At 34.6% G+C, this 26,006-nt stretch overlaps 1 protein-coding gene across 1 annotated transcript in view; it reads right to left on the bottom strand.

Annotated features, from left to right (window-relative positions):
- NCAM2 (neural cell adhesion molecule 2) overlaps positions 1 to 26,006 on the bottom strand; it is a 230,660-nt gene that overhangs the window by 72,205 nt on the left and 132,449 nt on the right. The window contains 1 exon segment of the mRNA XM_024120057.1: positions 17,059 to 17,232. Coding sequence (XP_023975825.1) covers positions 17,059 to 17,232 — 174 coding nt within the window.

The raw sequence follows: 26,006 nt of genomic DNA, 5'->3' as shown, positions 1-26,006 counted from the left end.
CTGTCCCACAAACTTGATTTAGGTCATTCTGGCCATATTGTAATAAAAAACAAAATATTTATTTTAAAAAGTGAATATATATCCTTTAAAAAGACACTGATCTAATGGAAGATCATGTTGTTTGGGGAAGAAGACGTGATCTAATTTGTTGTATGAATATATAATGTAAAAAAAATGTAATCTTCCCTCATGAAACTCATCTGTATTCAGAAAATCTTAATAAATTTCAAAGGAAAATAAATTGCTAATTTTTAATTGCTCTCCTTAGGATAATTTGTAATAATTTCTCCCCATAACTAGAGATTAGAAAATGTATATTAAGCCTTTGAAAATGCAAGTAATGGTAGTAACCACTTGCTTAACCACAAAGGGAAGTGTAACCTGTTTCTGTTATAAAAATCTTTTTCTATTTATTAAGAAATTTGAACACTTACTATTTGCTACAAAATCACAGGAGTGTTCTCCTTAAAACTGTGAAGTTTTTAAAGCTGCTGGAGTTTAGATGATTGAATAAAGCTAATGCTTATATTGAGCCAGGTCCTTTTGAATACCAATGTTTTTGAAGCTATCTTGAACATGTTTTTTTTTCCTTGAATTTCTAATTAATTAAATTTCCAACTTTATTGAGATATAATTGACAAATAAAATTGTATAAATTTAAAATATACAGTGTGATGATTGGATATATATTGTGAAATTGTTACCCTTGAACATGTTTTTTAACTTAGAATCACAAAAGTTTAGCTTTAATGAGATTACTATCTTTTGAGTATAATAAAAGGAAACAAATTTAACCTTTGTAACATGAGAATTTTGATTCATGTAATAAAGGAGAAGTTGAGAAAGTTCTTCCCTAGTCACAAGGACCCCTTTTAGTAATGCCATTATTTGAAAATAACCTCACCTATAGTGCTTTAAAAAGATGACTCATGAGACTTTCAGTGATTTCCCATACCATTAAGAATAAAATGCATAATCCTCTCCAAGGTCTACAGGGCCCATTGGATTTGGCCCTTGGCTATTTTTTTTTTTTTAATCATTGCTTCATTTAACTCCACCCTCTGATAATGCATTCCAGCCAAAATGGCCTTTTCATTGACCTCTGCCCTGGCCAGACTTCCCCCATCTTTATATAATCACTCCCTTGCTTCATTCAGGGCTCTGCTCAAAGGGCTCTTCACTTCTTTCAGGGCTGTTCAGAGTCCTGGCCTGACCACTCTTTCTAAAACTGCCCTGGGCTCCCACCTCTAGTCACACTCCAACTTCTTGCTCTGTTTCATGTTTCTTCATACTTCATATCACTACCAATATTTTTATATTTAATATATACAGAAAGAGAGAGAGAGAGAGAGAGATTAAATGTTATATAACATAATATACCATACTGAGGTAGGAGATAGGTGTTCCCCTGAGCTTGACAACAGGTGTTTGTCAAGTGGAGTAAAATTGAAGCTCTGTTCTCACCCAGACACTCCAAGGACAAAGCTAATGGCAGAAGCTAAGCTCTGCTGAAGTAAAGAGATAAGGTGCCCAATCCTGAGGTCAAGGAAAACTTCCCTGTCTGCACATGTGCAGGAAGCCTCCTTGGGGGTCAAAAAGGGAGGGGCTGCCACCCCATAATATATGTGGACATATTATGAGGCACCCACAGGCCTCTGCGGTGGGATCCATCTCAGCAAAAAGTTGCGCACGCATGTTGGGGGAGGGTCCTGGGACCAGTCAGGTGTGAAAAAAGAAATGAGATAATTGGCCAAATGTAAACAAAGACCAGAAGGACTGTCCTGGATAAGTGATTTAAATCATCTCTTTACTGCGCTCCTTGTTCAGGATTCCCGCACTCCTCTCTGGGTGTGTATTTCTGCCTAGCTTCTGACTTACTGCACTCCTCTTCATTAGAGTGGACACCCACGCCTTTTCTCTCTGGGTATGTATTTCTGCCTTGCTTCTGTCTTAAATAAACAAACTGTTTCTCTGTGTGCTCTCCCATACGTGTGCTGTGAGTTTTTTCTTTAGCACCTAAAATCTACCTGGATATAGTCGTTACATCCAAATTTTTGTCAAACTAAATGAATGAGCGTGTATTATTTCAATTAAGATGAAGTAGGGAGTCATTTATGTTAATTGGAAACTGTATGTATATATACATATTAGAGGCGATAAATATCCTGCCCCAAATAACAGTCATAAGGGATTAAGTCACTACTAAACTACTACTTCATAAAATGAAGGAAGAGGCAAGTTCACTAAAATCTATTTATAATTTGAGCATAAAGAAATAAGGACTACAGAATAGGATTAAGTGAGAATCACTGATTGAGGCAAGGAGTTAAAGAAACAGAATGTAGGCTGAGTGACCCTACCAACAGATGGGGGATAATACAATGCTACCCTGGACACCAAATCCAAAGGTCTTTCCACAGTAGCTGTACCAATTTACATTCCCACCAACAGTATACAAAGGTTCCCTTTTAACCACATCCTCACCAACACTTGTTATTTGTGTTTTTTTGATGATACCCATTCTGACAGGTAAGAGGTGATGTCTCATTTTAATTTTGATTTGCATTTCCCTGATGATTAGCAATGCTGAGCATCTTTTCATGTGCTTGTTGGCCATCTGCATTTCCTCTTTGGAAAAATGTTTATTCAGTTCATCTGACCATTCTTTAATCAAGTTGCTTTTTTGATGGTGAGTTGTATGAGCTGGTTATATCTTTTTGTTTTGTCCATGGTTTCTTTTGCTGTGCAAAAGCTTTTAAGTTTAATTAGGTTCCATTTTTTATTAATTAATTTATTTATTTTAACATCTTTATTGGAGTATAATTGCTTTACAATGGTGTGTCAGTTTCTGCTTTATAACAAAGTGAATCAGCTATACATGTATACATATATCCCCATATCCCCTCCCGCTTGCGTCTCCCTCCCACCCTCCCTATCCCACCCCTCTAGCTGGTCACAAAGCACTGAGCTGGTCTCCCTGTGCTATACCGCTGCTTTTGTTTATTTATCACTTTTATTTCTTTTGCTTTAGGAGACAGATTCAAAAAAATTTTGCTATGACCTATGTCAAAGAGTGTTCTCCTATGTTTTCCTCTAAGAGTTTTATGATTTCCGGCCTTACATTTAGGTCTTTAATCCAGTTTGAATTTATTTTTGTATATGGTGTTAGAGAATGTTCTAATTTTATTCTTTTACATGTAGCTGTCCAGTTTTCCCTGCACAACTTATGAAGATACTGTCTTTTCTCCACTGTATATTTTTGCCTCCTTTGTCATAGATTAATTGGCCATAAGTGTGTGGGTTTCTTTCTGGGCTCTCTTTTCTGTTCTATATATATGTTTTTGTGCCAGTACCATACTGTTTTGATTACTGGTGGTTTCTCAAAAAACTAAAAATAGAACTACCGTATGACCCAGCAATTCCACTCCTGAGTATATAGCCAAAAAACCCCCCAAAACTCTAATTAGAAAAGATACATGCTCCTCAATATTCATAGCAGCATTATTTACAATTGTCAAGATATGGAAGCAAACTAAGTGTTCATCAACAGATGAATGGATAAAGATGTGGAATCTAAAAAGTACAACATACTAGTGAATATAACAAAAAAGGAGCAGAAACTAGTGAGAAGGGGGGAGGGGCAATAAAAGGGTAAGGGATTAAGAAGTATAAACTATTATGAATAAAATAAGCTACAAGGATATATTATACAACACAGAGAATATAGCTAACATTTTATAATAAGTATTAATGGGGTATAACCTTTGAAAATAGTGAATCACTATATTGTACACCTGTAACATACAATGTTGTACATCAACTATACTTCAATTTAAAAAAAGTTCTTTCTATGTGTTCCTGTGTCACAACAGGAACCAGCTGTGGAAATTAAGATCTCTGGCAAAATATTCCAGATTGAGGCAGCTTTATGGAATACTTTCATTTTTCTGTCATGTGAAAAATACGCTGTCCATTGACATGTCCAATTGCACAAGCATGATCTTTTACCTAAGGAGATCTCCTTTTTTTTTTCTGTGTGGTACGCGGGACTCTCACTGTTGTGGCCTCTCCCATTGCGGAGCACAGGCTCTGGACGCGCAGGCTCAGCGGCCATGGCTCACGGGCCTAGCCGCTCCGCGGCATGTGGGATCTTCCTGGATCGGGGCACGAACCCGCGTCCCCTGCATCGGCAGGCGGACTCTCAACCACTGCGCCACCAGGGAAGCCCTCCTTTCTTCTTTAATGTTAGGTGAGCCAGTTGCAGAAGCACATGTCATACAGTGTTTGGATAATGCCTTTTGGTATGAAGAGTGGGCAGAAAATTAGGAATAATTAAGACTGCTTTTTAGAGGAAGATAACTATCTCTATTTTCTCAATAGTCTACTTAAGTCTAAACTTAAAAATGCTACAATACGTATTTTAAAAATTTTAGTAGGTGGCATGAAGGTTTATTAACATAAACAGAATTAGGTTTTATAAGACAGATAATTAGGTTATAATTACATAACATTAATTCCCAGAAAAGCTTGTGGAATCTCTGGAGACTCCAAAGAAAGAAGAAAACAACCAACTTGCTTAGGTGGTTTTATTTAATTTAGCTTGGTTATGGTGATAATTCACAGATGTTTGGAAATAGTTAATAACATAACTTTATTTTAGTATAAGCAAAGTTCATAATTAAGCGGTGCATTAATTCATCTCAGGTGATATAGAATATTCAAAGGTCTATACAATATGGTACACAGGTTCTCAAATGTGCAGTCAAGATGGAGAGATATGACTCATATCTTAATACTTACATTATGAGGTGATCACTGGCAAAGGCTGATATAAGCAATATTTACTAAAGAGTTGCAAAAGAATGTAAAATATTTCTACTAAAAGATAATCAAATAAATTGTTACAAAGAAGCTCAAATTTCTATTGGGCCTTGAAGGATGGATAAAAAAGAGTAGAAGGAGTAACATAAACTCAAGCATGGCCATAAGAAAGTAGAATGCATGTTTGGCACAATGAGTGGACTGGTTTTGATGTGCCAAGTGTTTTTTTAAGGGAACATTTTGAGATAAAGAAGCAAAGACACATGAAGCACACACATACACACAAACACACAATACATATTTGCATATAATATATGTATACTTAGTATTGCCACTCATTTATTAAAAGTGATTATTTGAATCATAATTTATATCATTCAGTTGGAGAAATGGAATTATTTTTCAGCTTACCTTTATGCATCCTAATGGCTGATCTTTTATATTTCTTGGAATATGAGAATCCTATTTTAAATATCACTGCTGTATACAATAGTGATTTTTAAAAAAGGACAGGGGCAAAAATCAAAGCAGTACATTAGTAGTTTAAAATGTTTACCAGACCTTAATATGTAGAAAAAGAAGGAGCACATGAGATGGCAACAGTAGGAAAAAGTTAGAGCATTATCTCCATGGTCCACACATGATACTAAAGAGCTGAGAACCAGAGTGGTACCAGTCTCTGAAACCATTTCTGTCATGCCACGTCCATGGTGTTCATCCTCCCCTTGGAAGATGGTGCTACTGAAGAAGGCATTAGAACCTTTCCAATGAAAGAATCTTGAGCCATTTAGTCTATAAAGGAAAAGCTCTATACTCTCTTTAAACTCTGAGTATATTTATATACAATAATAGAGCAAATAGTGTTCATAATAATAAATTTTAATAATATAAAATAAAATAATTTTTAATATAGTGAAATATTGCTGGGCATGATTTCAAAAAATTTAGGGGAACAAAATTTAAATATGTCTTCTAAAGATCCCTATCATTTAAATTCACTATACAAATAATCATGATGGTTAGCCCATAAGGATTTCTCACTGAAATTAAGAAGAATTTGTAAGCTATATTCTAGCAAAGATCTTATTTACACTGAACACTAAAGTGTCCAGAAGTGTATTTTTCAGCAGTGAAATGCGTTCTAATTTTTTAAAGTTTCTAGGATCTATGAATACTTTCATCCACCTGTGGATTAAATTCCTATAACACACTCATGAAATATTCATGTTTCTTTTCTCACTCCTCACAAACATCTTTCCTATATAAATTAATTTCATTTCTTCATAACCTTTATATTTGTGATTCATAAAATTATAACCACACAGAAAAGCTCATTCATTTTACTAAAAATTTTTTTTAAATTATTTGTATAAAAGCTCTATCATTACAGCAGAGACAAGGCTGAGTACAGAATTTTGTATGAATTTGTGTCTTCATCTTGACATATGTGAGGAAGTTTCCAGCAGACAAGTAAGTTTACTTAATACTGCTATTTCACGCAATTTTCCCCTTAGTTTAGTTCCCTCTATAATTTTTTCTACATAATTTAAATTCATTAAAATTTCAATTATATATGTTTGTAATTTAGTTCGGGTTCTTTTTATGGGCGCACTGGAAACAGTCCAAGATATTCTTGTTTTGAATTTTAACATACAGACCTCTTTCCCCCACATGCAAATTCTAACAGATTTCCTTTAACTTAAAATGTGAAATGACTGTGGATTACATTGTTCTTCCTTTTTTTGCAATTCACAAGAGTTTATTGCACTTGTATTTAACATAGACAGATGATTTTTGCAGTCAATTTCTCTTTTGCCTTTCACCATGTGAAATATAGCCATTTAGAAATGATAGCCATTTTTATTTAGGCATATTTATGTTGGAAATAGTATAATCATAAAACATATTTATTGTAAAGAATCTTAAAAAAGCATTGGAGCTTATTAAGTTTTAAAAATCTGTAGCAGCTTAGATCTAACACTAAATAATGATTATTTTAAATTATTTCTAAAATTGTGAAACTGAATAGTACGATGTGTGGAGGGAAATCCAGTTTCACTCAGGCAACTATAAGTAACACGGATTCAAAGAAACATTGGAATAAAAATCTTAAAGTGCAATTTGAAATGATGTTAAAATATCTTTTAGCTATTGGGAAACTACAAGATTATTTTTAAAAACCCACAGAAAACAGAAAACAAGCAAACAAACCAGAACACCCTTTTAGACCCATTTCATCACAAGTGGTAGGCAAAGAAGTTTGTTGAGAAATGATATATTACATGAAGTAGCTATCACAGATTCATGTCACTGGATCACATGAATTCTTTAATCAGTTTAGGAAAGATATCTGCTAATAAATCACAAAACAAAAGAAAATGTATAGCAATATGTATTTCGAGAACACACATAAAAGAAAAAACACAAAGATAAGAGAAAAAGAAAAAAAGAAAATTCATTTTTATAGTTAAAATAAACCACTTTGTGTGTGTGGCTTGAAAGGAGGGGAGACAGAAAAGACCTAAAAGTATGATCATGTTATATGCAGTGATATCTTCTGAGGTGCATTTCCAAAAAAAATTAAAAAGGAAGTTTTTAAGTAACATAAAGACATATCGATTATTTCTTTATTTTTAGTGGCACCATAACACAACATAGAAAATTCCCCATAAATGTAGGAAAGTCGCAACTTAGATAACATCATAATATGGGAAAATGCATGTGAAGAAATATTTGTATGGGCTTACTCTAGTTAAAGTTTGATGCTCATTCTATTTATTTTTACTCTATATTTTAAATAATCACTGGCCTTCTTTTTAAATATTAACAAAAGCAAAATGTTTCATACTCAACAACGATCAAGGAAGAAATTTATAGGCAATAACTTTAACAAAATGTTTCCATTAACAATTACTTTCTTTTTGAGTTTTGTAATTCAGATTAAAAGAAGTCCAATCCTATATATTTTCATTAAAAAATTGACAATTAATAGAAATATGACCTCTTATATTATTATGTACTCCGTTTAGAGATGTAGCACTGTACATATACAACATGTTCCTCAATTACCAATGAAGAATCCAGGAGCTATCGAATAACCTGAAATCTATTGCATAACTAGTGGGGTTTTAAAGAATAAAATTTTAGGTGGATATCAAATAGCATGCTTCCCATTATAGAACTGGTTGGATCAAGTTACTTTATGGATTCTAATAGGTTCTTTTATGCAATGCAGAAATATCTACCAATAGACAGAGCTGCCACATTGAATAATACTGACCTCATAATAAATGTAAATAGCTCTTCTTGTAGTTGTATATGATACAATATATGCAACCTTACACTGTGTCCATAGCGAATGGCCTTTGTTATTCTGGTTCTTGTTGAGAAAAACTGTCAAGTTTTGAAGTTTAAGCTTATGTTCAAAATTTCCTCTGAGTATGCATATGGCACTAGCCAGTTTCCAAGATAATTGTGATTTTTTTTTCCTCACTAGTCACGCAATAAAGCAGGGAATTTAGCTTATTATAGGTGCTAATCATTACTCAGTAAGAAACACTGCTATGCTCATTTTTCTAAAGGAGAATTGTCAATATTATAGCCATCAATATGTTAATGAATTAATTTTAATATAATATTGTCTGTGCTTTAAAACTTGAAAAAGCCCAAATGTAAAAAATATTACACAAAAACAATAAATATCTGTATATAAAGATGAGATGGCAAGTGGAGGTAAACTGATTAGACCTACAGACCTCAGGAAAGTCTCAGAAATTTTAAGTCCAAAACATGGGAACAAAGAAATGGACGATCATCAAACATTTGAACAATTGTACTTTCACGTTCTTGTCTCAGATTTAAGGGAAGATGAATTCCTCTCTCTCAACAGAAGATGAAAGGTTTATTATCTAGATAAAATGAATGAAGGAAGCTTAGACTATGGGGTTATAAATATGAGGGAGTTTGGAGCTGATGAGTTGGCAAAAATTTGTGGGATACCATCTAACATAAACTGCTTTTCCGCAAAGCTCCAATAGTCAAATATGTAGATAATAACTAAAAATCCTCAAAAAAGATACCTACAAACAGCTGACATTTCACAGACCTTTGTTGACGGGGAATCATAAACCCATCTGATCACAAAGCTTGAGAAGCCCTGCCCTTGCAAACAGAGCCTAGTGGTGTTTTTTTCTCGCTTTGAGGTATACACATCCAGACCAGGATCACCAAATATTTGAGAAAAGTTTCCAATATGAATGACAGAGAATAAGATCAATAACAATAATAACAACAAAATAAGTCTAGGAAAAAAATTAGGGAAAAGAAACAACTTTGAAAACAGACTATAATTACAATTATCAGAGAGAGACTATATAGTACTCATGAAATACGAAATGATCAGAGAATGAAAGATTTAGAAATTTTAAAATTGACAGACAAATTGAAAAATATAAATGTTAAAATGAAAAAAATTATAGTAGAGTAATGCTAATCTTCAATCTATTTCAATTTAAACTTCTATTCAAAATCAGTTTGCTGATCTATCAGACACAGGCATGTATTGTATAAATCCAAACTCACACTTCAAAACAATCTTGGAAAAGATGCTTATTGAATACTACTTTTCAAAAAAAATTAAAATGGCTTTCTCTACCATATAAATTGATTTTTTTCTTTCAAATTTTAATTAAACAGATCTTTTGCTAAAATTAAAGCCTGGATAAAAAGTTTGGAATTATATGTAATAATGAAGCATGCTCATAATCTTAACTATAGTGTTTACAAACTAAATACTATAATGTTAAAATTACATCTAAAATTTAAATATACACACTGAAATTGCATCCTGCAAAGCCACATTGAAGGTTCAGTGGAACTATGCAATGACAGGACTAAAAAAATCCCACTGTGTATTTATTTCCAAATTGAAATCAATAACTACATCCCTTGATGAGTGAAAATGGCAAGAATTTGGAAAAATAAAAGTTTCAATGGAATTTTATTTAGATAATGCTCTTATTTTCAAATAAAAGTTATCTCCCTTATTTTCAGGAACAAAGGGAAATTCTACTATAAGCTTAGACCCAAATAAAGCAGGGCATATAATAATTTTGGTAGGCATGGAAGGACTTCTATGTGTGATTCTAGCTGGCTAAACATTTCACAAATCAAAAGAAAGAGATTATGCTATTTGAGAGAACTGTTTTATGTTCTGTTAAAAAGAACTGGATATTTTAAAATATTAATTTTTCATTTTGAGTTTGAAGACTGAAAAATGAGTAGCTGTTTTGCAAGGTTATTATTTTCTCCTCATTTGTGCCCAATGAGGTGTACAGAACACACTTACAAAATGTTAAATGATATGGTAATGAAGGTCATGTAGCCATCCCAGCCAAACAGTGCTACACCTGTAATACATGATTTTCACTCAAAATTAAATGTCAGAATGACTCACATTCTATATTTGAATAGTTCAAGTTTTTGGTATCTGATTTATTCACAATTCTCTATGTTTTGAAAATTAGTTTTGTGTCACATCAGTGATTGGGATGATCAGTAAGGCTTCAGCTAAATCTTGGAGAAGAATATAATAATAGGTCTAGGCTTCAACTGACCCCTAAGCCTAGGACCAGGTATAGAGTGAACAAGTGTAATTCATAGGCAATTAATTAGTGAGTCATTTAGAATCAGAATCTACTAACAGAAACAGAATCTACTAACAGGAAAATTATGATGCTAAAATTTTCCTGCTGAATGACATTACAATCAAGTGAGAACTGATATTTATTTCTATGTCATGATATCAGCAATTAGAAGCTGATACATGAATAGTATATCATGAATTACAGATATTTATGAACAAGGAAAAGTAACTCAACATCCACTAAACTAACGTAAATTAGAAAAACATAAAGCCACACTGAGGGCAAAAAAAAAAGTAGTAGCTGAAACGTTCATGACCATATGCACGTGTCTTTTCATAGATAAACCTAAATCTATCTTTTAACAAATGCCTCAAAGGCAATGAGTATAATTATGTTTTTAAAAGCTCTTAAAGTTTAAGATGAATGAATAGCACAAACTATAAAACAAATACACAAAGTTAGCATTTTTTTCACTATTTAAAAATAGATGAGTGCCTTAAAATATATCTTCAGAGTTTCAGCATAGGGTTACTTACACAGCCAGAGAAACAAGTTTTCTAAGTACAATTATGGATTATACATACCATTTTCAAAAATCTGTTTAAAGGTACATATTATCTCACAGAAAAGAAAGGCAAACTCTAAACTATCAAAAATGAAGTGGACGGGGAGATATGAAACTAGAGGAGTAGCCATGGAACTGCATTTCTATCAATTCTGCAGTCCTGTTGAAAACATCACTGGTACTCAGATAACTGAGAGCTTTCACACAGATTGATTTTGAATATCATAACTGGGGAAAGAGGATGTGAGAGAGATTTGAGGATGGGACTCCTGCATGAAGCCAGGAACGTCTGAGTTCTTGGATGAAACTAAAAGTGTAAGCTAGAAAACACACACATACACACACACACACACACACACACACACACACACACACACACACACACACAGAAGACTACTGGCAACTACAATTTGTCTGGCTTGGCCTTGAACCAAATCCTAGTTTGATTGGGTGGGGTGAGGTGGGTAGATAAATATTTGTTTGACAATCAGTAACTATAAACCTGCTCTCATAGTACTCTCAAGGAATACCTAAAATCAAGAAATTAATTTAGGGTGTTCTGGTGCTTCCAGCTTTGTAATGCTCCAGGGTAACTTCCAGAGGCAAACGGATATCTTCTGTGGAAGAATACACCCAAACCTAAGGCCTTGCAGGATTCCCAGTAGAGAAGATAAGCAAAATAAGAGATCACAACCTAAAGCCATAAAATATACTAGTAAATAAGCCACTCTGAGTGAGAGTCTGCTGAAACAAGCCAATGAACTAATAGAAATTATGTAAATTAAAATGTGATCATTGAATTAAAAACTTAAGAGGTTGAATGGCAGATAAAACATAAGTGAACAAAGAATTAGTGAGCTAGTAGACAGAGCTGAATAGCATAATAAAAGAATGAAACATAATAAAATATATGTAAGGAGATATGGTATTCTAAGCTTTCAAACAAGTTTAGCATGTTACTTAGATTTTCAGAATAAAGGAATAGAGAGAATGGGAGAAGAGAATATTCAAGAAGGTAATGATATAATATTTTCCACAGCTGATGAAAGATAGGGATTTTCAGATTCAGAAGTCAAACTGAAGCCCAAGCAGAACAAATACAGAAATCCACATTAAGACACGTACTATTTATTTAAAAAAATGACAACTAACAGCAGACTTCAAAACAGTAACAATAGAAGCCGGAAGAGAATAAAATATTCTCCTTAGATTATAAAAGGAACGTAACTATCAAGTTTGATTGTATACTCAGCTGAACTGTAATTTGAAAACAAAGTTGAAATAAGAACATTTTTAATATAAATCTTTTGAGAATGAATGAAGCTATGGATCTCCTCTCCAGAATATGTATATATGGACAATTACGAAGTTGAATACAATTTTTGAGATTCTCACTATCTCTGAAGCCTGTTCTCTGCTTCAGTTCATACAACTTTCACCCTTAAATCAAGCTACACCAGAGAGGGTGTACTTGGGCCACATTCTCTAACTCCCTTATAATAATGTTTTTAGCAAATTACCCTGATTCTTATGTCCGTAATGCATTGAAGCACAAAGGAAAGAAGCTACTATGTAATTACTTTTGTCTCAATTGATATCCTTTTGAAATCATCAATTACTACATCATATAATCTCACAACTCACACACACATAATATTTATCATATATTTTCTGGACTTTACTGTCATGCTGTAGTCGTCAACCATCCATATATGGGGTGGAACGAACAAACATGCTTAAAATGTCTGCCTTGTTTTTCCTCCCTTCCCTTTCCTTCAGCTTTATTCTTTTCTAATAAGAAACTTTCAAATAACAGTGATATTTCACCTTTCTAATTCATATTTAACTCTGTCAGGCAAGTTACCCCTTAAATTATCTATAAAACTACCTCCCATTAGCTATCGAAAACACATCGTGTCTCTCACACACACACACACACACACACACACACACACACACACACACACACATATATAACTCATATTCTACAAGGCAGTAATTTGTGTTCCACTTTCTCAACTCTTAACTGAATAAAAGATACAAAGTCCAAAACAGTTAAAGTATAGGCTTTGGAATCAGATTTCCTATCTGGGTTTGAATTTTAGTTTCAATATTATTCATCCATATGACCTTAGGGATAAGACACTACACGTTATACTCTCAGTTTTCTCCTTTATATGGATTGCCCTCAGCTTTATTCTCTGTAAAACAGAATATATTGATACTACCAAACTCTTCAGTTTGTTGACTATTGACTTTATTTCCAGTTCTCACCACAATGACTGCAAAACAGTGAGTATTTGGGACTGAATTGTATTCCTTCCCCCCCCCCAAATTTATATGTGGAAGCCCTAATGTGATCCTTGATCCTTTTGGAGGTGGGGCCTTTGGGAGGTAATTAGGTTTAGATGAGTCATGAGGGTGGAGAGATTAGTGTTCTTATAACAAGAGGACTAGAAACCTGAGCACTCTGCACACTTTCTCTCTCTTTCTCTGTCTCCCTCTCTCTTCTGTTTGGACATGGTGAGAAGGCGGCCACCTGCAGGCCAGAAAGAGGGTCTTCCTAGGAATCAAATCATATGGCACCTTGATCTTGACTTCCCAGTCTCCAGAACTGTGGGAAATAAATATCTGTTGTTTAATCCACCTGATCTAAGACATTTTGTTACAGCAGCCTAAACTAAGACAGAAATGTTAGTTATCTTTAATGTTACATTAATTGCCTGATCACTGATATTTTCCCTCAGCAAGAAGGAAGAACATGATCATTTTAGAAGACTATCTGTATATAGTGTAACCAAATACTAGGGCTACAAGATGAAACACTTAAAGATTTGAGTTTTTACACATGAAATGAAACCACCTTGTCATTTGAGATATACAGTGTAAATTCAACATTAAATAAATCAGATTACTAAAGTGCACTTAATCTCAAGGAGAAAAAATGGCACCAGTCCAGCAACAGGAAGTTGTGTGGAAATGTGTGGGCCTGCTTCTGTTGTCTTGGAATTTTCAACTGCAATAATTCATAAAGAGAAGAAAGAGATGGAAAATACTAAGCAATTGAGAAAATGTTAGGCATCCCCCGCAGAGTTGAATAAGAAGAGGCTGAACTGGCTCTGGAACCTCAGTCCCAACATTCCAACCCCCAAGCTCACTGCATCACACTCTGTATAACAGAAGACTACAAGAAAAAGAATATCATTCCATTGGAGTAGCGCACCTTCCTCCTAGGAGAGGTCCCTCTTCCCTTCTGGCAGGTGAGGATAACGCAAATGGATGAACAGAGCCATTGGATTTGTCAGCAAAAAGTGGAGGTGGAGGGACTTTGGCATTTCCATCCTCATTTGGAATTCTTGTTTTTACAGAACATTAATCTGTCTTCTGAAAGAGGAAACCTGTGAGGAAGTCTAGGTTCTTATATTTCAGCTTAATAAGGATGTGGAACTTTTCTCCAGGTCAAATGGATACTCCATAAAGTTGGTGGACTATAGTTACACTCAGAGCGAAACCTACTGAGACAAGGGCAAGGAGGTCAAGCTGAGCAGTGTTCCATCTCTCCAAAAAGTCTTCTGGTGTGCTTGCACCCCACACATGCATCCCCAGGAGACAGGTACTTAGATGTGGTCTCACAGAGAGCACAGATAGCAGGCACAGCCCGAGAAGAATTACAGCACCAGAATAATAAGAGGTGTTTGACTCCTTTTTTCTCCCCAAGAGAAGATGTAGTTCATGCCACCTCCCCACCCTCAGCTCCCCAGGATAAGATCCAGCTGTATGGGGGCCAGAGAAAATATGAGTGCTAAATTGGACTTTATAAATTTTAAGTTGTGTGGGACTTAACTGAATGTATTTGTACTTGAAGAGGACCATAAATCTATAGTGTCTGCTAAAGATGTTAAATAACAGAAAAGGAGATTTCCCCAAAAATGATGAAATGAGTAATTGGATTAAAAAGTCGTGTTTCTACTACACTGAGTTGAGATCATGCAGTAGTTTGGTTACATGATTGTAACCTGATTCAAGGAACTTATTAACATATCTTTGAAAGAAGAGTAAGCCGCGAAAAAGAAAAAAAATGTATCAGTGCAGATATTTCCCTCATGTAAAGAGGAGAAAGCTCCAGCCATGGGACTTAAAGTATTTTGGTCTTATTGGCAAGCTTTAAGCTGTCCCAGTCTGAAGCCATTAAGTGCCATATTCATGTAACTTCGCTTTCTGACATTAGAGACTCACCAAACACACTTCTGACTCACATTTTCTTTCCTACATAATATACACACGTACTCATTGTATAGACTCTGAATGTCTCATTTCTGGGATAGTGATTTCTCAGAGTAAATCACCAAATGTTCTTTGCTATTATATACCACTGTTATAAGCATGGAAATTTGCTTCTGACCGATGTATACATGGGGTACAAAATCAGGTTTTTGAACTTGAAAAACTTGGCCAGTCCAAAGCCATTATCAATTCTCCATGGTGTTGCAACTTCGTAAGAAGTCTTGGGAAAATCTATTCACCTCCTCCCTCTAACCCAGGGTGGAGGGGCAGGGTGTGGCAGTACTATTCTGCCGAGTGTAATTTCTATCGTGTTCACACCCTCACATTCCGTTTCTTCATGTCTGTGACGGAGTGCCCACTATCAATGTTCTCTACTGTCAGAAATATCTTCTCTTTCTGTCTCTCGCCTTTCACCCTCTCTTGTTTTCTCTTTCTTAAAAAAATATGACTCCTACATCTAGGATAATGATTTCTTTGACTAGTGTCCTTGAACTCATTCATTCATTCTTTTTGTGCATGACCTTTATGCATCTTCTCTCCTGAACCACATAGCATGTGCACAAAGAACATTAACTATCCAGAATTTCTCATCATTAAAAGAAGTGATAAGAGCTGACCTGTTTGGGGGCATTATTTGAAGAATGTGTAAATGATTGATGATTGATTGACAAAATTCCCAACACTTCTATCAAAAACCTATAGAAACTCTTAGTCAAAACTGAACAAGCAGGTGCCAACACAGGTGAGCCTCAAATGATTTTATCTGTTCTGTCTCCATTGTCCACTAGGACAATTCTTCCCAGGAGGGCTCATGCCTTTTATAGAACCTTCACACCATACATGTTAGGGTCAAGGCAGAGCCAGCAAAGGAGGAACACTCTGCAGCAGTACTTTCCTCACTATTTTATACTATCGTTTTAGGCCACGAGATGTAGTTCTATGTCGCAATTAACAGAGTCCAACTCTAGTAATTTAGTATTATTCCCTAATTTAGTTTCTTCTAATAATGGAGAAAAAAATCACATATTCACATGATGAAATTCTACATAAGTGAAAAGAACTGTTGCAAACTGTTCTAACTTCTCATAGCTAGCTAATTCTATTATTCAAAATCTTATGACACACAGTAAAAATTTGAGTTTTCAAAACATAATTTTGAAGTAAATTTTGGTATGCAAGGTCAGTTTTTATAGATGGCTTCATGAGGATATATATAAGACATACATTTTACAGTATGACTTTCACACCTACTTATGAAAGAAATATTATTAATAAATGGAAAACACACACTTGATAATATTCAGCCATCAAATGTAACATGTCAGCTATTTGTTTTCAAACACCCAAATTTTAAATACTAACCTTTTCCCCTGGAATTAAACTTTGGTGATTTTGCTAAGCTTTTTTTTTTTAAATTTTATTTTTGGCGGAGCCAAAAGGCTTACAGGATCTTAGTTCCCTGACCAGGGAGTGAACCCAGGCCTATGGGAGTGAAAGTGCCAAGTCCAAACCACTGGACTGCCAGGGAATTCCCAAAACTCTTTAATCTTTACTAAAGATGGAAACTTTTCTACTCTTTATTAAAGTATTCTTAAGAAGAATAAGACAGTGGGAAAGTCTTTCCAATCCTATCTCATTAAAAGAAAGAAAAATAGCATGTTGAAGGAAAATAAAAGGCTAATCACACAGGTATGTTGAAGATCAGCTTGAATTAACCAACATACTTTGAAATCATTGACTCACTTTGAACTCCATGGGAGCGTACTATTTTCCAGGTTTCTGATGCCACTTCTTTAACATCCACTTGATAGTGATTAATAGGCACACCTCCATGGGAGTCCGGCTTGCTGAAAGAAACCTTGGCTGTGGTCTGTGACAGCTCTATAATCTTCACTCCATAGGGATTGGAGGGCACATCTACAAAGGAATAAAAACAAAGGAAATATAACCCAGGTAATGGGATGGCCATTATTAAGACTTATGGTGCTCTGAGAACTAGGAATAAAAGAAAATTGCTGCCTATATCACTTAATATATTTGAATTACAAAGATTGCATAAACCGCTGAATGATCTCTTCAAATTGCAAGAAGGTAAACATTAGTCAATATTTATTACTATAGAAAATAAAGAGTAGAATATTCAATGTCAAATTTCATTTATTGAGAGAATAATTTTTACTCTGCCTTTACTATACAATATAAGCATTTTATTTCCATTCAAGGAAACAAGCTCATGATTGTGTGTGTGTGTGTGTGAGTGTGTGTGTGTTTGTGTGTGTGAGAGAGAAAATGCAGGCACAATTAAAATATAAGAATAGATTTTACTGAATCATTAGCATAAAGAATTATCTTTTGTGAAAATGTGAGATTTATTTCCTTTTTGTTTATTAAAATTACGTTAATAACTTGGTGGCAAGTGTTAAGTTTAGATAAATTGTCATTATGAACTAAATAAAACTGTAAACTATCTTTTAAAATTTTATTTAAGTATCAGTTAATTAAAATAAAGTTAGATATTTAAGTTTTAATCCCGTATTTAAAGGAGACAGCTACAAAATTCTTCTTCTATGTGTTTTTGTATTAATCCATTACTCACATTATTTCAAACTCAAGAAGATATCCTGGGTGAAATTTCATTTTATTTTCTAGTACACAAAGCTTTATAAAGAATTATCTGAAAGGTCGAACAGGAAACTGGAGAAAATAAGAGGGAAAAAAGTCTTGAGGAAATCGATGAAACCTTTGTTCTGGAAACATGACTAATTAGAGGCATGTTAAACATTAAAGGAATTTCTCTCGGTCCCTTCTGTCTCTCAATCTCTCTCTCGTTTTTTCCAATAGCACATTTGAAAAAAATCATAAAGATTGGAAATTTACACTTAGTTTATGTAAATTATATGCATGTGTTATATAAATATGTAAATAAAATATATAGTTCCATCTCTGGAATTAGCTCTACAAAAACAAAAAGAAAAAACACTTGATTGAAAATAATGCAGTAAACGTAAATTTTTGTTCTGATAAAATCAAACATTCACATAAAAATCTCTAATGGCTGTCAAAAGTCAAATGTGCCTTATTTGCTAAAGTTAAAAGAGAGCACTGTAGGTGAAATAAAAATATGCTTTATAAATGATATTGGGCAAGAGCCAAGAAGGCAGGTTTATGGCTTTTAGATATTAATATTGTAAAGAAATGCAACAGTGTACATTTCAGCTCTAATTAGTAACTGTAAATTATTTGGAGATCCTAATAAGTGCATTATGCTGTAACTCTAAGGTTCAGAAATAAATGTGCAGAATACTGATGCATCCCAAAGTCATACTGCTATTAAAATCTTATCTGGAAGTAAACATTTTAAATTATCTTAATAATTTATTTAAGTTGTCATATATAAACATGAGCATAGTTTTACAAGTTTCTTTAATCCCTGGGTTATAACTATAGGTTCTTTTCATCTGTAGGTTTGATCTAAAGTTTGAAGAGGAGGAAAAAACACACACACATTGATTGTTCTGAATAAGACTGACAATTCCTCACCTCATGCTGAGTGACTCTCTAATGTCAACTAGGTCTAGGTTGGACATCACAGCAATGATAACCTTTAGTTTGAGGATACACTTCAAAAGGGAAGGTTTTAAGTACTAGGGAAGGAGAAAGAAATGCAATTCTTCTGGGCTCTTACTTTTGACCATATGGCATGTATACGGTTCTGGGTTCTTACACTCAGGGCAGAAGTATACACCATTTGCTAAGCTGTATACCCTGACACCGTACACCAACCAGGTTTTTATTCATAGCACAAAAGTACCATCACCAAAATATAAGCCAGTGGCCATCTTTTTCTAGCCATATAGTCTATTTTCAGACCTGTTGACTCTTACCTTGGTTTTTCATTTACATTTATTTTTTATTGGCCTCTTCTTTCTGTTACCTGACTAAAAAGCAAAGTGTGCTTATGATTTGCAACTCTAAAATCTTCCTAAATATTTGTTTCCATTCTGATTTTACATGTCCAACCACCCATTGACTACTAAATTATGAATTTCTTGTAGAAAGGGACAAAATACTTGATATACACAATTTATACATGCATGCATACATACATACATACATACATATACACATACATGTATCACTGAAAATACTGATAGACTATATTCAGTCCTCAGGAAATACATGATGTATTAAATATTTCAGTAATTAAAAACAGTACACAAAGGTACAGAGTATGCCCAAGTGAATAGTGCCTGATGTAGAACCAACATCTCTAATTCTTCTCTCCACTTTCTCAATTGTTTTGTAATCACATTCATCCTTGATTCTACCTCTGATATACATCAAAATTAGTCACAAAGTTATTTTGATCTTTCCTGCATTATAATTCTTATATCCATCTTTCCTTCCTGTTTCCACTGTTAACTCCCAAGCCCAGGCCCTGTCTGCGTCTACCTGCAATGCCATTAGTGGCTCTCAGCTTCCTTTTCTATGGCTAGCCCACCAAATTTCAACCCATATGGCATGTAAATGCAAAATCAATTTTTCTAAAGTACCATTCTGGTCACATCACTTCCCTGAGGAAGGTATTCAGGAGCTTCCTCCTCTTTATAACAGCAAACTTAGACTTTTCAGTCTAGCTTTCAAGATCCTGAAATATCTAACCTCACTGGGTGTATGCAAGCATATTGTAAAAGATAATCAAACGCAGTACAGTGTTTCAAATAGGGCTTGTGGATGTGAATTCCATATGCAATGCCCCCATCGTTAGCATATTTTTCTAAATTACTTTGTAGCACCTTCCATCTTAATAATTAATGAATGCCACCTATCACTGAATGAATAAATAGGACAATGATGCAAACACGTATTTATTTACTCTTCCTTTTCACCTCGACTGGTACCAATATAGGGTTCGATGAAGAGCCTGGATATATATCATCAGAATCTATGGATCCAAAGTCTGGTCTCACTACTTTTGTCAACTTCAGCCTTGGATAAGTCTCTTAATCTTTTCAACCATCAGTATTTTTCTCCCTAAAATGGAGATTAGAATAATATCCACTTCTAGGATGCTATGAGTATTAAATAATGAAGAACACATAAAACTGAACTTGAAATATACTAAGCACTTTCATCATAGTTTTTGCTATCCTTCTCTGGTAACCATCCTCTTACTATCACTTTATTTTGTATTCATTGACATCTATCAATATTTTAGTCAAATGGTAGGTAAAAGATACAATATTGAGGTTCAGCTTAGAAATGTTTGCTGTGTATAATAGCAAAGACTTGGTGTCATGGTCTGAGAGTCAGATAGGAAGAGTCTCTGGAGTTGCTGTATGATTCTAGGCAAATTAAACATATTGGGTATCAGTTTTATTATAAGCAAAATGTTAATAATAACAACAACATTAAAGTTGCTGTTGTAAGGTTGAGTTGATGGATATACATCACAGGACATTTACAAATATTATTCTCAGTTACCCTTTCTTTAAAATGACTCTCAGGGTCTAAATAACATTGATAAACATTTTGATATTTAAACATATGTCTAAAGTCATAGTTTGATCAAAGTATAAATGAGAAAACTTATAAAAAGTCTGCCGTGGTAATTACTTTATCTTGTAACATGTAAAGAAACAATAAGAGGAGTTGCTCCTCTGACTTTAATTCTGATAAAATAAAATAATACAATTAAATAAAAAAGAACTAATAAGTAAAGTAAAAGTACAAGAAACTTTATGAAAAAGGAAGAGGGCAATAAGCAGATATATGCATAGATGTTTGGAAATAAAGTGAAAATAATACATCAAATATTATGTTCCCCTGTCTAACAAAAAAAAAGCATCCCAAAGTGAAGATGCCCCCTATAAGGCAAAATTCTGAAAGCATATGCCCAAAGATATTCATGGAGAAGAAAAGAAAGAGAGTTGAAGAATATAATGCACCTGCAAAGGATATCTTGGATGAGTAAATATTTTAAATTGAAAAATTTCAAATTGAAGATGAATCATGGGATTACAAAACAGTATTTCCTCAGGATTCAGGATAAGGTGAGAGTCAAAAATGTTGAATACAACAGCAATATAAAAGATGATTTGTGGATATGTGTGCATGTGTGTGTATTTTACATCTTTAAACTCTCTTCCTCAACTGTGTCCTCAATTATCAGAGAAGAAATAGACCTTGATATCAAAAATGAAAAACAGAAATCATCAAGTGAGTTCATTCAGATTGTATTCTATCACTTTGGAATTAATGGAAGTCCACCCTCCTCTTTCCCAAGGCCAAATCCTCCATCTCTGAATGGTGTTTCTTTTACTTTTTTCTTCTGCAGAACACTGCATCACCAGGTAGCTCTTCTCTTCCCTTTTTCTTCTCTTTTGGAGTTTCAGTCTCTCTTTCTTCTCTGCCTTATTACCATGAACTATAAAAATCTCCCAAATGACAAACTTTCTTCTGTTCTACTCTATTCTCAGGCAACAAACTCTTCTTTTGTTTCCCTGTCACACTGCTTGAATAGATTGTTCCTAATTTCTGTCCCAACATCTTTACTTCTGGAACTTTGGTTTCCTAGAATGCTGGGAAGCTGGCAACTAAGGTAGGGTTCAGAGTCACTTACTCAGCTCTTTCCCCACAGGTAAGGATGTGGTATTGCTAAACTTAGATCAATAGGAACAGTTTGATATTTGTCAGCCTTTGTAAGTGAAAGTACTGAAGTGAATATTTTTCTAGAATGGTGTTTGAAACCTTACCTTAAATATTTTCTAATGATACTCCACATCCATTTCTATCATCTATGCTACTCCCCTTTATCATAAGAAATGGAAGGCTAAAATCTTTATTTCCCAGTTTAACTTGTTGCTATGGTTGGTAGAACCATGAAGGCACTTAGGAGGAGCTGCACATCTTAGTGGTTTAACATGATGAAGGAGCGTGTGTGACATCCCTAGTCTTCTGAGGAGGTGCATGTGGACAAGGAGACCTACAGATGTGGATGATGGAAGCAGCTGGACTCCTTGTTCCACAGTCTAATCACACAGTTCCTGGTGCTGGTGGCTGTGATATCAGCAGCAGGGTAGCCTGGCTGCAGGGCTTTCTGACCTCTGATTAGCAGTTGCAGACTTGACCTTGCGAGGTATATTATGACCTTGAAGCCAGAAGATTGGTGGCTCTCTCGTGCCTTCCCTTTTCCCTGCTTCCCAAATGATTTTATAACCATCCAATTCTCTATATTAAATTCTTTTCTCCTAGGTTTGTTCATCAGTCTCCACCCGATGAAAAGTCTCAAATATGAAGGGAATTATCGTATAAAGAATTGAACTTCCTAGATTTAGCAAGACCCTAACATGCAGAGTGTTGCTGTCAACTGCATGCACCTCAGGGATGCTGCTGAGATGGGTTCCGTCTGCTTCTGCTCTGAGCAGCCACCTTATTTCCAATAAATTTTATATATGCTTTCCTATTTCAATTGTGAGCTTAATCTCATGTTATAGCCAATCCGTAGCACCTCTGAGACCCTGCAAATTCCTCACTTCATTACCCAAATGCCAAATCAAATCATTACCCTATTGATCTTTTAACAGCATTTGATCACATATGTTTAAAATTTTCTCCTCGCAGGTAGTCACACTAACTCTCTAAATAATTGTTTTCAATTTTATTTGTTCATATACTTAAAAATCCATCAATTAAACTGAGGTACTCCAGGGACCTGTCCTTGATTACATCATTTACCTCTTATATTCTCCATTGAATCCAAGGTATTAATTATTTCCTCAATTATACCCAAGTCTTGACCCTTGTCAAAATTCATGGAGTCCCATGTCCCATTATTAATTGTGCATTTCAACTATGCTTCATAGGTAAATCAGATGAAACACACTGAATCCTTTATACATTCAATAATTCATGTAAATCTACTATAAGCCAGGCAATTTTCTATGTTCTGGGATAAAAATTGAGACAGCCATCACTTCTCTTATAGAGATTACATGCTAACTACATAAAAATAATTGTAATATATAAATTATTTTGTACAAACACTGTGGTCAAAATTAAGCAGACGAGTGAGATAGTTTAGGTGGGGATGGAAGCAGAGTTGGAGTGTTGTAATTTTGAATTTTGTGGATGAAAATATCTTTGTTCAAAAAGTAATATTTGATCAAGGACTTAAAGGATAAGAAAACAACTCATATGAAACTGCTATGAAGAGAAAATTGTAAGTACAAAGATGAAGTGTGCCTTGAGGGTTTAAAGAAGGGGGGCAGTCTGTGGAGAGCAGGATGACCAAGGTGTGGGGAAAGGAGATGGAGTTCAGAGAAGGCCACTGGGGGTGGGGTGAAGATTCTCTTCTCAGCAGAAGAGAATTATGCCTTAATTACTTAACTATTTGTTTAATAATAAGAAGCCCTAATGATCTTTTACTTAGGCTATACTCCAGGGGGGTCATAAGCCAAATGGGAAAGCCAGTTTAGGACTTTATGCAAAAATATACATTAAAAGCAAAACCAAACCAAACCAACAAAAACAACTAGAGCATAGAATATAGAATATAGACATTTCATGAGAATAGTAAGACCCTGTAAACACCTTGCTGGTAAAAGAGTCAATAAGACTTGCTAAAGTGTTGGGTGTATGGTCTGAGTAAACAAGTTGATCAACGATGACTGTGAGTCTCTTGACCTGAACAACTGGAGACAGTTGCCACTTACTGAGATAAGAAAGAATCCCAAAGGAAGATATGTAGAGGTGAATACAGATTAGCTTTTGATATCTGGACATTTGGAGATTTGCATTGGCTCTAGAACATCTTTGTGGAGAGGGAATTAAGCTTGATATAAAAGTATAGAATTCAGGGAAAATATCTAAGCTGATGACATATTTTGGAGTTTTAGAGTATAGGTGGTATTTAAATCATAAAAATTAGAACAAAGGTGTGAGTGTAGATGAAATATAAAGAGACCCCCAAACTGAAGTACAGTGATTTTTAAAGTTCAGAGAAATATGGAACTACGAGGAAAGAAGACCAAAAAGAGCCCAATGAGGAAGAAGAAAAACCAGGAAAGCATGGTGACATGACTGTTATGTTGTGGGTTAGGGAGATGACTCAAGGAGAAAGACACACTCAATTGTGTAATCTGCTGCTAGATGAAGAAGTATGAGAACTGAGAACTGACCGCTGGATCGAGCATAAGAAGGTCAATGGATACCTTGATAATAGTAGCTTTTACAGAGCAGTGGAGGTAAAAACAAGACTGAAAGTGTTTGTGACAGAATGAGAGGAAAGTAATTAGGTGCAGAAAATATAGTCAATTATTTTGTGAACTTTATGAACAGAAATGATGCAGAAGTGGAGAAATGATGCAGTAGCCAGAAGGATTCATAAGGTCACAATAATTTTATTTAAGACAGAAGGAATTATTTTCCACTCTAGAATAAGAAAGAAAGAAAGGAAGGAAGGAACGAACGAACGAAGGAACAAAGGAACGAAGGAAAGAAGAAAAGGACTTTCCTGGTGGTGAAGTGGTTAAGAATCTGCCTGCAAACGCAGGGGACATGGGTTTGAGTCCTGATCCGGGAAGATCCCACATGCTGCAGAGCAGTTAAGCCTGTGCACCACAACTACTGAGCGTGCGCTCTAGAGCCCGTGAGCCACAACTACTGAACCCATGCACCACAACTACTGAGCCCATGTGCCTAGAGCCCGTGCTCTGCAACAAGAGAAACCACTGCAATGGGAAGCCTTTGCATTTCAACAAAGAGTAGCCCCCTCTCGCCATAACTAGAGAAATTCCCAACACAGCCAAAGATAGATAGATAGATAGATAGATAGATAGATAAATAAATTTTAAAAAAAGAAAGAAAGAAAGGGAGGGAGGGAGAAAAAAGAAAGAGAAAAACAGAAAAGAAAAGAAAAGAAAGAAAGGCTTATTTTTTATATTGACATTCACCAGACCAAAAAAAAAGCAATCAATTTCCCTAATTTTATATATATATTTTATATATATACTCCCTCTCTCTCTCTCTCTCTCTCTCTCTATATATATATATATATATATATATACATATACATTTATATATTAGGCTATTTAGAGAAAGATAGGAATCAAGATAGTTGTTTCATGGTAAGTGGATCATGTTGCTTTATGACTAAAAACTCCAAACTTCCCTTGCTGTATATATGATGTAACAGAATGTAAATATATGATGTAACAGAATGTAAACATGATGAATGTTTTTAAGGAGATCCATAATTTGCTTTCTTACTGACTTTCTATTCATATCACCACCATTGACCCACCCACAGGATATGCCATCCTGTCCTCCATTAAATACTCATGCCTTTTCCCATCTTAATTCTTTCCATCTTCCTACTACTTCTTCACTGGATCTGTTTCTACTCCTTCAGATTCAGTTCAAAAGTTGATACCTGTTTGAAGCTTTCCCCAAGAATTACAGTCATAATTTCATTTTGTGTTCCCAAGCATTTGATTCACACTTCTATTGCAACTCATATCTTTTATACTATAGCTTACTTGTGAAAATCAGTTGCTAAGTATTATTCATCTTTGTATTCCCAAGATCTAAACCAGTGCTTAGCACCTACCAGAATCACACTTTATTTATGCTGAGTGAGTAGATTAACAAGTGATTCAGAATTGATACAAGCATGGATCCCTAAAAATAAT

The sequence above is a fragment of the Physeter macrocephalus genome, chromosome 1 (assembly GCF_002837175.3).
Source record: "Physeter macrocephalus isolate SW-GA chromosome 1, ASM283717v5, whole genome shotgun sequence".
In the NCBI taxonomy this organism is placed as follows: Eukaryota; Metazoa; Chordata; class Mammalia; order Artiodactyla; family Physeteridae; genus Physeter; species Physeter macrocephalus.
This window is presented reverse-complemented; position numbering and strand designations above follow the sequence as displayed.